Genomic DNA, 20982 nt, shown 5'->3' with positions numbered 1-20982 from the left:
GAGAAGACTGAATACAGTCCAATGGAGAAAGCGGCAATGGTGCCATTGCTCAGAGAAGCAGACAAAAGTAAGGGATGCAAATGAAACAGAAAAAAGGCACAGATGTTGGAAATGTTCATAATCTCCAATAAAGAGCAACTCTGCTTTGTAGAAGCTTTTTTTGCTCACTCTCTAAGTGACCAATAACCTGGCATTTATGTTGTGAATCTGGTCATAATGATATGCTTAGGAAAAAAAATAAAATATTACTGTAAGAAACATTAAGAAATAAACAGCTAGTTTCAAAACATACAGCAAGATATTTTTTTCCTCTTTCCTGGTATTGAGTGGAGTTAAGTCTAAAAATTTTAAGAACCTCATTCAATGTTCCTCTCATTCATCTGAAGATACTGATAAGATTTCACTGTCATCTAAGGAGAATAAGCATTACAAAGAAGGTGCAACACTTCAAGGGAAAAAGGTTGTGCCAACGTATACACACTCTAATGTTTCCAGCAGGGCACATTTATGGAACCAAACAATCTCCCAACAAAACCAGCAGCATTTTCTGAATAGGAACAAAAATAACTTCTTGTCCCATAGGATGAAATCATTTGGGCAAAGCCAGGAATACAAAAACTACCCAGTGGTTACAGCAGTTGCCCAAAACTACTGAACTCAACTCAGCATTCCACCAGAGACAACCAAAGGTGATTTGAGGCAGGCCACTTTCATTTGTGCCTCAATTCCTCATCAGCAAAATTACTAACTAATACAGCTCTACCTCACTGGGATGCAGTCACTGCATGTAACTCAGAATAATATGGACTAAGGAATCTATTACTCTTCAGCATTCACGGGGATAGCAGTAGCAGGGAATGTCTGTTTTAAAAAAGACAAAAGTTTACAGACATTTCATTAAAAGATGGTGTCCATCCCTGTCAGAACTTAATCTGTTAAATGAAAAAGGACAATATCTGAGTAAACCCATATAATCCAGTTTTATCGATTCTCAGATGACAGCAGGTTAACAGTATATTTATTGACAGTCACCAGAAAACAAATTTATCATTACTGAATTGTCTCATTATTTCATGTTTTTATCTATTAAGGAGAGGCAATATTGTGCACTATCATCCATCCTAGTGCAGCAAATCAGAGCATTCTGAAATGAAGAAATACCTATTGCATGCCAATACTTTGCCAAAAGCAGGACGAGCACTGTTGGTTAACTGCTACCCTGAATTAAGTAGAAAAAAAGAAGCAGAAGCAGTAGAAAATCTTGGCAAGTTCTCAAGTTCACAATCGTTTTTCATTAATACTTTTCACTAATACTTATAACACAAATACTTAGGAGCAAGCTCTGAAACATACATATGGCAGCCCACTGGACTCCCACATGTTAATCAGTTTGCTACTTCATATGTGAAAAATCAATAGTTCAAAAGCATTCTCAGGGTTTTGTATGCTTGTTTAAATGTCCTTTGCACTTGGGAGTTTCTTAAAGTCTACATTGAAGGCAGGTGTCAGTGTAACTGCACGTATGAGACACCAAAATGTTCTAGCAATATAGTTGGATAATGCTAAGGCTCAAGTTACCTCCTCACTCTCCTACATAGGCAGGACAGGCACTGGGAGGACATTTGCAAGAAGAGAGAAGAAAAGGGAAAAACCACAAAGCAAATACACAAAATTGAAAAAATGAAGTAAGAATAATGAATTTTCAACAATGTATTCATATCCCTACACTTGACTGTTTTTACTTGCAATTAAAAAAGGGATACTCTATCAAAAGGAAAGCAAATAAATGGACACATAGGGAACTTTTTTTAGTTTATTGTTACTTTGAAAAAGTTCAATGAAAGCATGTCGGGATACAGAGACTTGATTTGCTAATTCAGAAATAGATGCAGCTTGAGATTAGAAATCCACTTTCATCTAAAATAAGTACCACGTGCCTGCAAATACACACCACGTTTTTGCTGAATCATTAAAATATATTCATGGAGTTGGGCAATTGCACACCCTACGAAGAAAACTATTTAGTCATTTGTTGGGTTGTTTTAGCTGTTTGCTAAACTTCACATGAGCGGCTCAGTCAGAGAGAGAACATGAGTGGATTGTACAAAACAATATATTTGGACTCTGTGGACTGCTTGGGGGTAACAAGTAGATGAAATTCAGAAGTTAAGAGTGATTACAAGAACTTCAATTTAACTACACAGAATTCAACAAGCAGTGAGATAAAATACTAATAGATTTCAAATGAAAACATTTTGTGCTTTGGAACTACTTGTATAGAACTGAAATTATTTTCTTCTAAACTCCTAAAACCAAAATTTCATTGAAAATTTGGCATCTCCAGTAGTTGGATTTTTTTTATTATTATTATTTTTTTTTACAATGAAATTACCACTTCTCATTTCTCTCTAAACCTTTAGTTCTAATAAGTATAAATTTTTGCAACCAGCTTTCAATTATGAGATGTATCAAAATACCAATCATCAGTCTGGGGTCATAATGAAAGAAACCCAAACTGGTGAGGTAGCTGACGGTGGACAAGTAGCCAGCAAACCAAAGTACATGTTCTTATTCACTGGTGGTAGGCTAATCACCAGCTAGATACTTCATCTTGCTTTTCTTCCATATTTTATCTACATAGTTTGCAAGTGCTCTGAAGTTGTACTTGCTTTCTTCGTTACAATCACAGTTCGGTCACAATGCTCTTTCAAATTAAAAAAATAATAATCTGTACTGCAATAGTCAGTGGTGTGGCACAGCACGAGTTCTCAGAACACAACCCGTATCTCAGAACAGAAAATCCTGGGAATGAGACTTGTCTCCACCTTCCAAGAAACAACAACATTTATGGCAAGTTAGACAATTGCTTACAGGGGAAAAGTAGCTATTTTTAACTATTTAGCTTAGTGGCTGCACTTGAGGGAGGCTCCCATTTCCTTTCTTCATCTTATGTAGCAGCTGTAGCTACTATTTCCTTTTCCCTCAGCTGCTTTTACAGAGTATCTGGGCTCGCAGCTTGCAGCAACACACGGTCTTCAACACTGGCAGGTTCAAAGTAAAAGCTGAACGCTGCTCATAAACCGACTTCTGCCCTGAAGGGCCGCAGACAACTCTACCTTTGAACGCATCTATTTCTGTTCCACACAGAAATAGCAATCCTGAATTAGGTAAGGCCCTGAACATGAACCAGCAGGCCAGTCAAAGGATACAGATTTAAGGTGATGGTGTTCCCACTAGTAAGTGCAAAGGAGATGCAGCTCTCACACAAACACTTCTGGGTTTTATGCCGCTTAAGCACTGTTACTTGGTGTGATCTCTTACACTTGAGACAATTTAACTCGAGTAGAAGAATCTGCAGAGACAGGCAGCATTGTATGATTTGTCAGCTCCTGATGATCAAAAGCAAATATTCAGTTGATCATGAAAGAGAAATTTAAGAGCTTATCTCTAGGAGTATCATCACTAGAGACCTAGTTAATTCTGACTCTGGTTTAACTCTATTTATAGTAATAAAATCTCATAGCTTTAAAATAAGGAGTGAAAAAACTTTTTAGCTTAACAGAACCGGATAAATGCTATTGTATGGCAGGAATGGGAGAAGAGAGGGAATCTCTTAGGAATTCTATCTTTGTTCTTAAATGGAGACATTTGAGATGAAGAGGGTCTTTGTATTCACATTTGTATACATTTGGTGAATAAAAACCGGAAGGATAGGAAGGGCAGAGTAAGCAAAGGCTGTAACAGTTCTAAGTTAGCTTCCAAAGCTTGATGTCATCAGTCTTGCACAATACATATATGAACACAAAGATAAGAATTCAAAATAAGTCTAGAACTACAAGAAAAGGCATCCAGAGCCATTTCAAATCTGCTACCTCACTAATGACTAGATATAATCTCCAAAACAGCACGATGACACTCTTTTTGAACTATTACAAACACAGACACACAATAAAGTAGTTAACAATACTGAGAACCATTTTGTTTTTCTTCCAAATATATTACCAGCTTGCCTTTCAAGTATCCTTGAATCCTCTGATTAATTGCACTACAGGAGAAATTGTCAGGAATCAGTGGCACAGAACCTGTATATTCCCTAAGGACTGGAATAGCTCTTCACAAAATTTATCCTAACTGCCCACCAACACACAGATTGTAACCAAAGCTTCATATGATTCTTCCAAAATCTTTATTTAAATACCTATCTGAAAGCAATTCCTTAATTACTTAGGCACAATCACGTCTAATAGATAGTAGATGAACCACTTCTCGTGGATATATTGAGCCAAGTTGATGTAGGAAATGACTGCCCTACACTGCCTCTTGTCCACCTTCTAGTCAGGAGATTGCCCCACTGCATTGCCCCCAGATACATTCACAGAGGATCTGTCATCTGCCAGTCAAGATTCCCACAGTCTATGTTCTGCAAGACAATAAAAGAAAGAAAAAAACATCCCACTTTTAGAAAGCATACCAGAAGAGTCACGGAAGCTAAGCATTCCTTTAGGGAAGAATAAACTTCAGTCTTTTGCACTTCCTTTGCACATCTCTGTTGATCTGAGCACTTATCAAAGATCTCTTTTTAGTAACATGATACAACTCATTTCATTAAAGCAAAGAAATGAATAAAACATCAATGTTCAAGTTTCAAAAAAAAAAAAATTTTATATATATATATATAAAAATAACTGAAATGAGGGCAATACATTAAAGTAAAGAAATGAGGGTACCAAGAAAGAAGCACACGAAGAACCACATCCAAAGGGGGGGGAGATAGCATCCATGGGGAAGAGACAAGCAGGAAGGTTGCAACTATGAGAGTCTCTCTCTTTGCTTGAAATTACTCCTTTTTCTTGAACTTGAAATTACTCCCTTTTCCACCAAATGAGGCAGAGATCCTGCAGGGAAAAATGTTTCACAAAAACTATCGCAATTATGCACAAAGCAGCTGAATTAAGGTTAGACAGATAGGTCTAATAATGACTTTTTTTTTTTTTAATGATTGAATTCATGTTCGTTTTTAAAGCACTGCTTTTAGCTAATTAAGGTTCTGCTACTGAAAACAAACCATAGAATGAGGCTTGTCCTCTGCTAAATACAGTGTTTACCATATCCCTTCTTTAAGGTTTAAGGGTTGTACGTGCACCTTAATCTGCAGAAGGATCATCATCTCCATCTCTGCTCAAGCAGAACAATCCAAAAGGGAGAAGGAGCAACGTCCACAAAACCAGGTAAGATAGAATATGAAATTATAGTAGAAATTTGCAGTACATCAAATTTTCTGCAGCACCTTTCCATGCGCATACTTGCAACATCTTACTGCAGGTTAAGAGCATGCATGCAGGCAATCAAAGCAAAGCAGCCAGTAAACTATTTTCTTTCCATCTTAACAGATCCCATTCCTTTACATCTCTTTGTTCACAAATACTTAACATTTATCCCCAGGCTGTCAAGGTGAATCTCAGTGCATGTGCCTCCTATGCTATCAGGGCATCTGCTGCTCACTGTCCTCACATCACCAAGGAAACTGAACAACACCTTTCCACACTATCCTCAGTAACTCCACCCTTTTTCCCTGCCAGCATTAGTTCCCAACTAATTTTTTGTCTACACAGGAGTCAAACTAAAAAATCCAGCAGAACTGATTAAACCAGGGCCATCCCTGTGATGCATCACACTCTACCTGTCAGTTTTGATACGCCATAGAAGTAGACATACTCCCTTTAAGAGAGAGAGAACAAGAAGAAAAAAACATTTCCTTGGACATCTTGTTAAAGAAGTCAAATCTCACTCTACTGCTCTTCAATTACAGGAGGGTGATGAGTCTCAAATACTATTTCCTATTACTTTTTGCTATAAAATCATACTGTGAACTTACTCTCACCTCAGCTAACTATCGGCCTCTCTCTTCAATGAAGTGTAATCAACTCTACAGTACTTCATTAAAACATTTCTTAAAAGAATCTGTGAAATGGCAAGAAACCAATTTGCAACTCAAATAGCATCTTTTCAAGTCAAGCTCTAACTACAGGATGAATATTGCTGGTGATCACACTGAACTTTCGCCTTTCCATGTGCCCACCAGAGCACATTCTTTAGATGCAAGGTCATTTTTGAAAGGTTATTATTTTTCCTTGTTTGGTACAGGACGAATGATGTTCTCATGCCTGTCTAGATGGAAACTCAATGGAATGCAGTTACCTCTCTTTACACCTCATATTCCCACACCTCAACAGAAGTGAAGCAAGTCCCAGTGTTATCAATTAAGCACTGAAACTAACTGCTTTATGTAATTACCACAAAGGAATTTACTATCAGACTCCATTGCATACATCATCCTCATTTCTTATTTATGTATTTCAGCTCAAAGTGATAACTAAACGTGACATTGCTAAATTATTTTAAACTATTTAGTTGAAATTACATGTTGAAAGCACACCAGTAACAGAATAAGCATGTAATAATTACACTAAAAGAATAACAAAACTGGGGGTGGGGAAGAGTGAGAAAATTTAGGAAATATCAAAACTCAAGTACCATGTAAGTACACTTGTAAGTATCCAGTCAGGACTCACATTTAGTTTTATCTGGAGAAGCAAGGATATTGCAATAAGCTTATTTCTCAATGTTTCCCGGTAGTCTCACTAAAATACTAAATAAAATACTAAAGTAAAATGGTCTCCAAAATTTGTTTCAAGTTCTAAGGACTAGCTGCAAATTTGTATAAATGAATAACCTATTCAGAACCTTGGAATACTGAAAAAACTGATGGGATTACATCAGCACCTTCAGCATCTGAGAACATAAAATAATTGTACGGGATTGCATTGTACCAAGGTGATTCTGGTTTTAAGCTTATAGCATGAACACAAAAATATGTCAACAGCAATAAAAAAAAAATCTTGAGTGGTTCTTAACTGGCACCACTAGAGCACTGAAAAAGCAGCTTATTTAAATTTCCAAGTAGAGAACTTTCACAAAGATTTTCATTTTCCCCTCAGTAATGATATCCAGCAGACAGATTGGCTGATACACTAAGAAGTTCAATATTTAGTATTATCTTCACTAATTTCAACTAGAAGCCCTGCTAAAGGACATTTTTTGTTTGGTTTTCATTTCACATCACACACATGAATATATTGCAGGAAGCCTGGAGAATCCAATCTAATCCAATATCCTTTTCATTGCATTCCCTCTGATTTCCTCATTGAAGTATCTTCTGCTCAGTATGTTTGCCCATCCCATATATTATGGCACCTATTATTCAATATCTTAACACCTCACTGCTTTTTTTTTTTCTGCACAAAGAAAAGGTAGAAAATATTTCTGCATTCTCAAAGTGAAATCATGAAGTTGTTTGAGTTATTACTGTATCATTATTCTTCCTTATTTTGCACCCCTTCCACATTATAATTCATTTATTACGTTGTGTAATATTTGGATTGCATATTCTTGTGTCCAAAGGCCATGTCTTCAACTTTAAATAATATTCTACAGTCAGCATCCAGATTAGTAAAATAATAATTACGATTTTACTTGCTTTGCACAAAAACATTCTGCTCCACTACTTCCTAAAATAGGGGAAGCTAAATTTACTGACAGCTTCACTAGCAGTACTGCTCTGTCAGGAAACAATAAAAGGAAAAAAAAGTCTCTCTATTTGCCACTTAAGATATTTTTAAGTTTGTACAGAAAATTGCAGGGAAAACATTTACTATGAGATTTTAAATGATTAGCTAAAACAATGTTAAACAACTGCGGCTAAATAATCTTGTTTAGCTGCAACAGCATTAACTATTACAAACTAAATTTAACTAAAATTTAATTAGACCAGATTCATCTTAATATACCTAAAAGAGAAATTACTTAACAGGTCCTGGTAAAATCTGGATGTAATTGAGTGTAAAGTTTACCAGTCACGTAAAATAAGCTGTTGATAAGGACTTTTTGGAAATTAGTAACACCAAGCAAACAGCTAATTTGTGAATATTAAAATACTAGTTTTTAATAATGAAGTAGACTGGTATGCTTGAATTTTGATAACAAACTGAGTACTTAAGAAATATATAAATACACATACATAAACACACAAATATAGTAAGTCATCTTTGATGCATATATGCAACACACACTAGAATCAGGGATTTTCATGTGTTCTATATTAAATGTTTACAGAGAGATCCAAATATGGCTGCAGTGGGGTTAGAAATAGTTTACCCTAATTTAAAGTGAATTAAACTGCTTTCTCATCTTCTTCGCTCCTTGAGATTCACAGACTCCCTCATCCCGGCCTGCAAAGCACAGGGCGCTTGAACAAGTTCTTCCACTTCTTAGCTGACTCCTGCTGAAATCCCAGCAGCAGCCCTTGCTGGGTAGGCGCCTGCGCGCTGCGCTGCAGCAGGGTTTGTCCTCTTTCAGCTGGCAGACCTGAGCGTGTCTGCCTATTTCAATCATGGCAGCTGCTCCAGCTACAGATCCCTGACCTGGGTGATTACAGCTAGAAATAAAGAAAAAACTTTAAACATGCAAACATAAGAAACCCATACTGTGATGGCATCTAGACAAGCTTCATTACAGGATTCCTTTTATCCTTCTCTGATTGCAACTAGAATTATTTTCATACAGGAAGATCGCTTCTGGTCTAAGTGCCTGCTTTGCATACATATGGATGTGCCACAGTGTAACTAAAAAGATAGGTGCTACAATTTTCTTGCTACAATCTTAGCTTTCTTTAGCTCACAATATTAGCTCTACATATCTTTCATGTCTCAGCTAAATATAATGAAAATTTATATTAAAGAACCAGTAATCAAAGAAAGCTAGTCTTTTAATAAGAGGATCCCTTGTCTGCAAATAAATACAGAAAAATTACTTCTGGGATTCAGGTTTAAATAACTGACTGGCAAGGCTCACAGCATGAAGTATATATCCACAATGTATACTACGTCTGTACGAATATTTTCACAACTTAGAAGGTACAAGGACACAAAATCCCCCAAATTGGATGTCTAAAATAATAAAAGAAAATCTGACTCATAAAAAGAAGATGTTGTAAGTACCTAAAACAACTCCATCATCCAGAACTGACACGCTCAATTGCAAGAGTCTTTCTAAGCACAAATGAACATGTCCTACTGAAACAACATTTTTACTTTTTTCTATAGATGCTCTAAATTAACTTAACTTCCTTCTCTCTGAGGGATACCACCAGAAGGACTAGATTTCAAGTATGTTCAGTAACAACCTAACTACAACACAATCACTTCAACACAAAAAAAGGCAAAAAATGTTTAGTTCCTTTTATATCGGGGATGACTAAACAATACTCTGTAAGATCAGAGTTATTTAATACAATCATTAATATATAAAATAGCTTGAAAAATAACAACTTTTTTTTTTCCTGATACACGTTTGTCACGTCTAACAAATTTCAGAATAGCAAAGGACTGAGGACTAGCTTAAATTCTCGGAAAATCTATTAGGGTTCTCTAATATGGATGCCCCAGTAGTTTTCTTCAAAGTATCCAGATCCACACTTCTTTGATTGCAAATACAGAATGTTTTATTTTTAACAGAAACCAAGCCAAACAGAGCAAGTCTGATAAGGCAAGAGCAGCAGAGCATGTTTGGTCAGTCATTCTGGTAACTGAACTATGTTAGAGCTGCTCACACCAGGTGAGCCTGACCTTTGCGACTTATGTGGAAGGAAGTTTACCTCATGCCAAGAATGAGCAGCTTTGGAGATTACACTGCCAGTGCCCAAAACTTTGTTATCAATTAAGTGCTGCATTCTCTAATATAAACATGTAATAGAGATCATTAATTTACACATGACCTATGATTACACTTCCAGCCATCTCATTCAAAAAAAAGAAAAAATAGCCATGTTTTCTTACAACCATGTTGTATTGCCTGCAACCATGTTGCATTGCTTGCAACTTCGAATAGAAAAAATACACATAGTAAAACAAGGAGAACAAATGTAGCACCAGTTTTTGGCTGAATGTCACAGTAATAGCTGCTGCACACTGCTGCTAGCACTACCTAGCCCATTCGCCTCTGACAGTCAGTGCTACAATGCAAAGACTCAAGGTACTGCTGGCTTTGTCACCGTCTGCCATTTACTCCAACCCTGAGCGTCACAATCAATGCCACTCAACTACACCTGCTTACCACAAATAATAACACTATTTTTCATGCACTTCACAGGTTTGAGCAAGTATAATACAAAAAAAAATATTCAAAGAGGACACAGAAGAAGATTAAGTTACAGTAACATTGAAAAGAGATCAAAACAATAAATACAATGTGTGGGATGCCTGAAATAAAGCTAAGTGTATACAATGGGTAGTCAATTAAATCTAGTTTTGAAAGAGTGAAAAGCAACACATACAATAAGCTGCAAGTTATGCATACACACAAATGAAGTCATATATGGATGCTAATCATTCAGTAAGGTGATTTGGGCTTTGTTCTGGAAGTTTAGTTAAAATGCTGAGTACACAGTGTCAAAAACACAAGTTGTTCCCCTAGCTGTAGATTAGCAAAGCCTAATTTCTTATAAACATGCCCTTTCTCCCACATGTGTTACCCAACACCCACCCCTCCCCTAGCAGGGATCACCAAATCTCCCTCAGACCTCCTGTGGCACCCCGAGCAAAGGGAAGACCTGACACACTGAGCTCAGTCCACAGCCCTGTACACACCGATAGCCTTGCAGCATCCCTGTGCTGACCGGGAGCCAGTCTGAAGCAAACAGGCTTACCAGGGCAGCATTCTGCCCGACCTTCCCCTTGGGAAAGCTCTACCTTGGAATTCTCTCCTCCATCCAATCCCTAATTTTCATGAAAGCAGTAGCAAATTAAGCTCTTGAGACTTTCCCCGTCTTTCACATATGGTTGAAATTGGCCAGTGGCTTCAGGAGTTACTGATGGAGACGGAAGGGATCACAGATGGCAATGACATGAAAGGGAGTCTTCTGCATCTGTAGTCCTTGTTTTTCCCTCCCTCTCTCACACAGAAATAAGTGACAAAAGAGAAAATACCAAGTACCAAGAGATGCACAACACAGGCACCTCTACAGTTCAAAATGCAATGTGTGATTTGATACAAAATCAAGGTGGCAATCAACAAGACAGATGGACACCCCGCAGTGACTTGGAATGGAATGCCATCACCTCCCAAACACCTCGTGGTTTCTGAACTTAAGAGACCAAGGGAAGGGGAGAAGGGTAAAGACGTCATCTAAATGACTAGGTCTCCCATTCATTCTCACAACAGAAGTCTTTGAAACTGCTACCTGCAACTACGCGTTCTTCCTCTCCCTCTGGCACAAAAACTTTTCCCCCACACAACTGCAGGCATGCATTCTCCAAACAAGTCTGACAAATACAGCACATCTCCTCTAATACACCTTGGTTCTCGTCCCACTGTAAAACAACTTCAGTCCTTCATCCTCTCAAATCTCTCCAGCCCTCTCAGCCTTTCTTCCTTCCATTCACTCACCGAGACTGACCTCTCCAATAGGATCCCACTACGCTGCTCAGCGCAGCTCCCATCTCTGCAACTACAGATCCCTCGAGTCAGGCTGGCACCACCAGAAATAAGACTTTCAGAAATTCCAGGATCAGTATATGTTTTCAAAAGCAGCTTTTAAAAATACTTCCTCCAAAAAGACTGCAAAAGTTTCATTTTAAAATAATGACAGCCAACTCAAGCTTCCCATGGAAGATGACTGTAGCAAACTCTGAGACCCTAGGCTTTGGCACACAAACAACTTCTCAAGACCCTGTTGCTCCCCGGCAATTGTCTGTATGCGCACAGCATGCTATATGATCAGGAGGGTCACCACCTATTCGTTGAGGTATATATTAAACAATCTTGCATCAGAACGGGGGTGGGAGGAGAACTACCACTGCTGCGTTACAAAATACATGATCATTAAGCCCTGTAACAGGACAGCTACCTAGACAGGCTGTGAAATAAATCCCTGTTCTGGAGATTTTAGAGAGGTTAGACAAAGTTGTTACCCATACTTGTGCATCCAGACTACTCAGGAAAGAGAAAAGTAGTCACTTCCAGCCTTACAATTCTGTGGACTCATACTTCAGAGAAAAAAAGATATATATATTCAGTGCTTAAAGTGATCTTCTGTTTTGGAGACCAGTTCTTCTACTGAGTTATTTTTAAAAATCAAATTGAAGCAGTTAATAGTTTCACTAAGTCTACAAGCTTAATAAAATTAACACTTAAAACCACATGCAAGCTACACACACATTCCTGTCCTACCCATTGCATAGCATCATCACGCCCGTTTGATTCAGGACATAAATATTTTGTTCTGAATAGAACTTGGCACCCTGCTTACACAGAGATCCGCTAGGAAAGTTAGAGTCTGCTCAGAAAATGACAGCACATGTTCATGGCGTGGCCAGACTTTGAGCCCTAACACAATCCATCTCCTGTGACTGTAAACCATGCAGTCTGCTTTTGGGAATGAAATGCTTGCAAAGTACTGAACAAGTTACCTTTCTCTTCCCTATGGTGAAAAACACAAAGGAGGGGAACATCTGCCAAGGAAACAACGACACTGACTACACAGACTGCTGGGAATTACTTAATGAGATATAAAAAGGCAGGTGAGACAACAATGTAAAAGTCAACAATATATATACATATATATATATATTATTATTTTTTTTTTTAAAGAGAAGTTTGTAGTATGTGCCAGAGAGGTCATCAAAACAACCACTTCACCATGAGAATAATTCTTTTAGAAAATCCTGTTACGCTTCCATCTTTGTCCATGGTGAAATAAGGTTTGTCTTCCGTCAGCAGAGAACAGACAACTCAGCCAACCTTTTACATGTGGTTCCTTTCAGGGTAAAATCATTCATATTGAAGTGCCTGTGTAAGGGCTCAGAGCTTCCACTCTGGGCTCCTCAGCCACCTGGTTAGCGTAGCTTCCATTTCCTCGCACGCTATGCCTACATGGCACAACGCGGCCCAGAAATGCCCAAGTTTGCTTGAGAACTGGAGGCACCTTAGGTGAAATATCACAGAGCTTCACACAGACAACCTAATGGAAAAGAGGCTCTTTAGAGCGAGATGAAGGGGTCCATGCACAATTCTGTGCTGCCACAGGTGCACAGCTCTTACTCCCTACTGGAGAGCTAATGAAGCCCTATTCTGCCACAAAGGCTGCACTTGTACATGGTTTTCTATCAAGCACACCAGTTGCGCCCCTCAAGCAAATAGTCCATCTCCTGCTGCTAGGCTGATATTTCTGAAAAAGCTCCCAGGTTGAACTGAAAAATTAATATGATTTTAGATTACAATTGAATGAGCCACTAACAATGGGTATAGCTCTAGTCAAGAAGTCGACACTGGGGATACAGATAGGTTTAAGAAAACTGATTAATAAGATAAGGCAGTTACTAATTCTAAATACTGATAAAATAACTGATTTGAATGGCCAAAAGGAGTCCTTCCTTCTGTCACATAATTCACATTTCAAACAAATTAGACCAAGACACTACGGTAATTTTAACTGCAAGACAGAACAGAATAAAGAAGCTTCAGTTCACTCATTTTAATTAATAATTAAAATGATCATTAAAAAAAATAATCTCTATCCAATTCTATGCACACTGGAAATCCTGCAGCGCTGTGGAACCACACAGGTACAGACTGAAGGAAGAGACCCACAAAGATAAAAGGACATTCTGTTCACTTTAATTTTCATTTTATATTTTCCATGAGTAATTTACACATTAGACAAAGGAATGCTGTCTACTGTGGATATTAAAAAAAGAAGGAAAAGTGGTTTGGTATTGCGTATCACAGAAGGCAAGCAAATGAAACAAGGAAAGATTAATATCTAGTCCATATGAACACCCAAATGAAATTATTGTGGAACAGCTCAAAGGTTCACCAGCCACCTCTTCAGGCACAACCCTCACAATAAATGCATTCAAATCCTCCAAAATATAGGGGAGTATAAATATGGCTCATAGTTCTAAACGAAAGATTTAGAAAGAGATATTTCAAGTCATTTGAGAAATGAAGAACAAAGTGGTCCAAATCATTTTTTCAATATAACTTTTGTAAACCCCTCAATCGTTTACCTCAGACTAGTAAGGGCAAAATGTTCTCACTGTAGCAGTTCTCTTTATAAGGATTAATATACAACTTAAATACAGAGCTATTGGATATCTGTCAAAATTTGTATTTTATAAAGGAAAGCAGTAATATTTTTCTCCTAAAAATCAAGGAGGAAAAAAAAAAAAAAGGAAAGCCCCACTTGAACCTAGAGCCAGTTCTGTACTATATCCTCATTTATCAAGGTGAAGGAAGGACCACCTTCATTCTTCATTCGTATTCTAGATGAAAAGCAAAACTGTCATCTACAGCCCCACTTCAAGATTTTTCATCTTCTTTACGCATCTCCTCATCTCTTCCTTCCTGACTATCCTAAGCTCAGGTCTTTACTGAGCTCTCCACAAGGAGATCAAGAGATTCTTCTCAAGGCCAAAATCTGCAAACCTGTTATGAAAATACTTCCCCTCTGATGTCACAATTTTACATCTATAAACACTCAGTTCCACATACTGCAGAGACACAGGATCCATCACCGATCAGAAGGAGCAATTAGAAAGGGTTTTCCAAGCTAGAAAGCCAGCATTTTCTACGCTGATGTGAGCATACAGTTCATACTTTGGGGGGAGGGGAAGAGAAGAAGTAGTGTTGGCTCTTTCATGAACATAAAAGGGCAGAATTACACATTAGTGTAGCCTCCCCATGTATAGACTTTTTTTTTTCTGAAATGCAGTGTAAACTTAAAATCAACAATTAGTTACTTTAGCTAAAGCTCAAATAATTCATGTAATTACTCTTACACAGGATTATGACCAAGGTTTTTCATAGTGTCGATTGTTAAAATTTCACAATTAAGAAATAAATCACAATGGGAAAATAGGCTCCTATGCACAAAATAGCCAAACAAGCTGGCATTGTTAAAACCCTTTTAACAAGGCAAAACCAGAACTGAAATACAGGAATGCTGCTGCCAGGTCAGGATTGAGGTTGACTGGCAAAACTGTGCAAACAGGCTCGTACCACACCTGCCCAGCCCTTGGCCTGGTTCAAATCTGTCCTTGCTCCTTCAGTACCCCTTCTCCCTCAGAAAGGCAAAGAAATGAGCAACTCGTTCAAGTTTTCCTGACGGGGGAGAAAAAGCCTACGCTTTTCTTTTTATTTTTGTTATTATTATTATTATCATTGTATTTGAAAGAACAGTTAGATACTGGGCACTCTCAATTCATGCATGTTTTAATATCAAGACTTCTGACCTTCAGAAGTCCCTTCTTCCAGAAAGAAAGAAAGAAAAAACATACTCCCAAGAAACTACCACAGACAGACACTGCAGAGATCAATCTAAAATTACAATAGTCAAAGGTCAGGATGATACAGGCAACATCAACTATTTCATGTTAATATCCTCACAAAAGAGACCTCTTAAAAAGCAGAAGCAAGAAAATCTGGGGCTATCCAGTCAGAGCAATGAAGAAACTGCCTACACGCTGTATTCTTCTTACAAGGATTCGTTTATGAACTATACACATCTGACTACTAAAGCAATACTGGAAAGACCCAGCATTTCAGACTAGGTCCCGATTAGTAAGAAGACACCAAAGTCACAGCAGTCTTCCAGAACTGCTGGAAAATATATCGAGTGAGAAACGTTGGCATAAGTGCCTAACGACACTGGGTAACACTCAGAAAGCTCCAACATGCTCATCTGTCACCATGACAGAAAGCCAAAGGATGCCAGACCAACTCACGTCTCTCTTCCAATATCAGGACCAAATGTTTCATGTGTCTAACGTCAAGCTTCCAAGCAAAATTACAAGTATATATTATAAAATATTAATAAGGATGATCTTACAATATACACTTCTAACTTTTTAATAAAAAAGAGTACTCTGTGAGACCTTTCAGTGCTCCTCAACAGCATTTTATGTTACTCCTCTACAATCGTGAGGGGAAAACGCCTCATTTTTGCTTCATTTCTCTCCCCAAAGAAAAAAGATATACCTTACTATAAGTCTGTCATAAAACTGTAGCACGTTTAAGGCCCCTAAAAGCCTTGATGCTGATAAAATTTAAAATGGCTGTGCCCAAAGATCCCACAGCAAAACAGGCACAGCTCTGCTGACGATTAAAATATATATTAAAAACGCCTGCATTACCTTACAAAGGGCAAGGCATGCAAAACAAAAAGACTATGTGTGCTTCCAAAATTGAAATAAGCGAGGAGACGGGAGCAGCAGATCGAGACAAAACGTGCATCCTGGATGCAGGTCGAGTCCATTTACGCAATAAAGCAGATTTTGTATCCCGAGACGCCCTAACAGATCGGGCTTTCAAAACTTTATCACGCTTCGCAGCTGAAATACATGCCCAGCACTTTTTAAGGAGACCCAGATGTGTGCAAATGCCGGCGGACCCCACCCCCTCGGCCGTGCCAAAATGGCCAGCTCCGTGCAGCCACTGGCTACTTACCAGCCGCAGTGCTGAGCAGCAGGGTGGCACTGGAGAGCAGGAGCACCAGCAAGAGGTGCTGCAGTGAGGCAGTCATACCTGGGGGAGCCGAGGATCGAGGCAGAAGGAGGAGAAAAAAAAAAAAAAAAAAAAAGATACCGACGAGAGGAATTTCCTCCTTTTTTTTTTTTTTTTTCCAGCGGCCTGACTGAGCTCTCTCGGTTCACAATCCGGTCCGGGGGGGCGAGGGGCAGGTGAGGGGAGCCGTCTCCGCTCTTCCTCCCTCACAGCAGCCTGCCCTCATGTCTCGGCGGCCGGGGGAGCGGGGGGAAAGGCGGCTGCCGCCGGCCGCATCGCCCTCCTCCCGGGACAGGAAGGCGGCTTTATTTCCCACGCAGCTTCACGATGTCGAAGAAGCAGCCGGGTTGGGAAGGAAACATATCCAGGCGGGAGGATGGAGCGGCTGTCAGTCCCGGCCGGCTCTAGGGGCTGAGCGAAGGGGCGCAGCCCGACGGCGCCGTCCCCTCGGCCGCCTCACACGGCCGGGGTCGCGGGGAGCCGCTGGGCCGCTGGGCGGCGGGGCGAGACCCGCTGGGCTCTGTGGGCGCCGGCTGCGGCCGCCCCTCGGCCCATCTGCCTCCGCCGCGCAGCCCCGGCCCGCCGCCCCCCGGCCACCCCGACGAGGTGGGGCCCGGAGCGCCGGGAGGCACGGCACGGCACGGCACGGCCAGGCCCTCCCCGCGCCGGGGGAACGCGCTGCCTCCTCGCCTCGCCTCGCTCCGGGAGCCTCCTCCTCCTTCTCAGCGGCGGCGGGCAGCCCCCGGCCCGGCCTCCTCCCTCAGCTCTACCCGCCGGGCGGGGAACGCCTCAGCCCCGCGGGGCTCGCCGGTGAGGGGCGGCTGGGCTGGGCTCCGCTCCGCCTCCTTCCCGTGCCCGCCGAGCCTCCGCCGCCGCCGCTCCGCCGCTCCCCCTCCCGCCCGCCGGCCCCAACGGCCGCCCTCCCTCCCTCGCGCCAGACACAAAGGGGACTCGCTCCCACCGCCGCCCCGCCCCGCCCCGCCTGGCGGAGCCGCCCCGCGCCCCGCCCGCCCCGCACCGCGGAGGCGGAGCCGCCGGGGAGCCGAAGAGGGGGCCCCGCCGCGCGCGCAGGGCGCCGCCATGTTGTGGGGGGTGCAGCGCGCCCCGCAGCACGGAGCCGGGCAGGGGGCGGCGGCAAATGGCGGCGCCGAGGGAGCGGCGCTGAGGGAGCGGCCCCGGCCCCCGGCAAAGCTCCCCCTGCCTCCCGCACAGCCCCGCCGCTTCTGCCCTTTCACCCCCCCAAATCCTGCCCCGCTCGCACGGCTTCAGGCACCTGCCTCGCCCCATTCCGTACTCAGCAGGGTTTATGGTCTCACCACACAGATAACACCAGCCGGCCGCGCTGCTGGCGCGCTGTAACCTTTGCTACGTTGCACAGGAGGGGAAATGATTCAGGCCGGCAGCTGATGGGAGAGCTGCAGCTGGAATGCGGTGTGTGGTGTTCCAGCGCAGTAAGGCTCCTTCAAACGGGTTTTACTGGGTATAAGGGAGAAAAGGTTCCTAAAAACATCCTGCACGCAGAGGGTGCCTGCCTATCCATGCTCTTCCTAGGGGAAGAGTATGAGAAACACTTCCCTCTGCCCAAATCCCTACACCAATTTCAAGAATGGGAACAAAGCACACAAATTCAAAAACCCAATTCCACGCCTCAAAACACTGAATACCTCTACGTGAAATGGTGTAGGTGCAAATCAGATAGGATTTCAACAACAATAAAAAGCCTTTGAGTAACTTCATTCCTCTTCGCAAGTCCTAACAGGTGAAATAGATTCGATCTGATTCTTGCATCACCAAGAGAATTATTAAATTCTAACAGGATTTTTATCGCTGTGATGCTTAGGCCAGAGCCATGGTTTGACACTCCTAGGGTCAAGTTGAGTTTGGGTGGCTAACAATTGTAATAACAGTTTCAATGTTTGTTACAATATTTTTACTTCTAATTATGCACATCTAACATGGATATTGATGAAAGACAAAATATAAAATGCCAAATTGTAATTCGTATTGCCACTTTCCAAAATTACAACCACACGTAAACCACAGTATCCTTCCTGTTATTTGGGGAATGTGAACTGTCAAGAAATAAGCTTTAGAAGAAGAAAAAAAACAACCACCAACACCAAACAATAGTTTTACCTCCAAGAAGGGAAAAAAAAAAAAGGCAGCACTGAGTATTTTTTGTGGGCCCAAAATCCACTGTTCTTTTCTGGTTTAGCAAAGACACCAAACTATGCAACATACTTTTACCCAGCACTACCTACCAAAAAAATAAGTGAGACCTACTGTGTTCACAGAAAACAACCACCTAACTGTGTGGGTTGCACAGCACTTTCACTGTTTAGATGGTAGAAAAAAACACTGTAATTGTTTATGACATATATCAAAACCTGCTCAGCCTGAAGTAAACGGCTGAAGTCCTGCTTGTTTTAATGGTTCTGGTTTGGGCTCATTAATTAACATTGGGAGTTCTCTTCCACAAGGAATCATATAAACGGATTTTCTGCTTTAAAACTTTCATTCTCACAACAAAATGGATTGGATTTTTATTGTGTTTTGTTTTCCTAGAAAGAAGAAGTGAGACTCATGCTATTTTATACAACTATTTCCTCTCTTGTTTCACAAAAACCCAGACCATGATCCAGAAGACACCCTTGTGAAGGCCACGGAGGCCTGCAAAAGAACCCCTGAGGCTGTGGAGCTGTTTCACCAGACCTTGTATCAGGGCCTTAGTACTAATCACCTGGCTGCACGTTCCCAGCAGTTTGCAAGACTTTTTTCTCCTTCCCTCCTCTCTTGAATTTTGCAGAAGCCCTTCTCCTGCAGGTTCTGCTCCCCTCCAGCCTGGTGCAGCTACAGAGGGTGCAAAGGGTTCCTGGCCACAGATGCAGGTCATGCTACGGAGCCATGGAGCTGTGAAGCAGCTATGCCTGATTCTCTGGAGCTGGCAAGCAGAGCCCAGGAGGGGCTGGCTCCCGCTGCACCACACAGATGTAGGAAGCAATCACTGCTGTCTAAGCACAGAAGCAGCTTCCTTTTCCCACGGTGGTGAGAGGAAACCAGAGATCTGAACTGTCACTCGCAGACTCGCTCATTGTTATGGGCTTGGACAAAGGCATATTTATAATTCTTGCTGTGACATCGTTTTATCTGTTTAACCGTGAGTTAGAACTTCACTAGCCTAATATTCAGCAATGTCAAATAAGACCAGTGGGAAAATACTCAGGATAACAAAGACTTGCAGAGTCTGTTGTATTGGTCCAGAAAAGGGCAGGGGAGAGATGAGAGAAAACCTGAAAAATTTACCAAGATTTCAGAGGATGGTATTCTGCCCGAAGAACTGCATATTTCCACCAGGAAGAACTTCACCTGATGAAACAACAGTTTTGAATGCAACTAAGAAGAGACTGGTTTAAAAAAATAGAGAATGAGGGAAAAAAGATCTTATGAAGTAGATGCTCTTTTACAACTGCTGCTGGGTGCTCTCACAGCCTGGCAGGGACAACGCTTGGAAGCATTCCTGGGGCAGGCTGCAAGGAGAATGGCAACAGAAAAGCCAGGGTACAGTAGCTGCAAGCTCCCTTCGGTATCACCCTAACATGCACTAAGGTCTTGCAGCAGGGCACAGCCATCTTGCCCTAGGGCGAGGGAGCTTTGAATGACACAGGCCCTTCCTGGGCACTGGGACTGCCCTTTATGCTATGTCTGCACTAGAGCAAGACACAGAAGAGAGCAGTAAGGCCGATACACATCTCGGGTGTTTCCTGATGGTGGCTGTACTGATGCACATGCAAACACAGCGATGTCGCTTGCAAATTCAAGACTGTATGTAAATGAAATAGAACATGTCATTGTTAGAAGCATTTCATTGGAACAATGCATGGGTGTGTGTTTTTTTTTAAATTATCAGGCATACAAAGAATTGTTTTCAGGCTTCCAAGAGAATATTGCAATCAGTGGAAAATAACATGAACAAGGCATGAAGAAAACAAAAGTGAACTATCAAACAATAGCTTTAGATCCATTTATTTTTAGAAAAAGTGATTTTTTAGGCACTTTAAAAGGATTTCTCAGGATGGTTTCACTGTTATCCAAGAGTTTTTCAGCGCTGACGCCACACAACTGTTATCATTGCTAGGACTCAGGGGACTGTTCTTTTTGACAGGGCCTTTCATGAAGTCAACAGATCAGTTTAAAATAAGCCATAAATTATACTTGGCTGCCTATCAGCTTGGCCAGAGTGTTCTCTCAGTGCTGTCATAAGTGTTGGGGAAAGAATAACTACATGGCCCAATGTTTAGTTTTCAGGGCATATTCTGTCCCCGATTTAAAAACAAAGCATCCCCATAGCACTGACTCTGAAGCATA

General features: G+C 41.2%; 1 protein-coding gene across 2 annotated transcripts in view; it reads right to left on the bottom strand.

Annotated features, from left to right (window-relative positions):
- Positions 1 to 20982, bottom strand: part of BMPR2 (bone morphogenetic protein receptor type 2) — a 122291-nt gene that overhangs the window by 87970 nt on the left and 13339 nt on the right. The window contains exon 1 of one of the 2 annotated variants that reach the window (XM_084524350.1): positions 16561 to 17444. The exons of the other annotated variant lie outside the window; for it this stretch is intronic. Within the exon in view, the coding sequence (XP_084380476.1) occupies positions 16561 to 16636 (76 nt within the window). The 5' untranslated portion in view covers positions 16637 to 17444. Of the gene's footprint in view, positions 1 to 16560; positions 17445 to 20982 lie in introns of those variants that run through there. 2 annotated transcript variants of the gene reach the window in all.

This window comes from Aythya ferina, assembly GCF_964211825.1.
Source record: "Aythya ferina genome assembly, chromosome: 6".
Classification (NCBI taxonomy): domain Eukaryota; kingdom Metazoa; phylum Chordata; class Aves; order Anseriformes; family Anatidae; genus Aythya; species Aythya ferina.
This window is presented reverse-complemented; position numbering and strand designations above follow the sequence as displayed.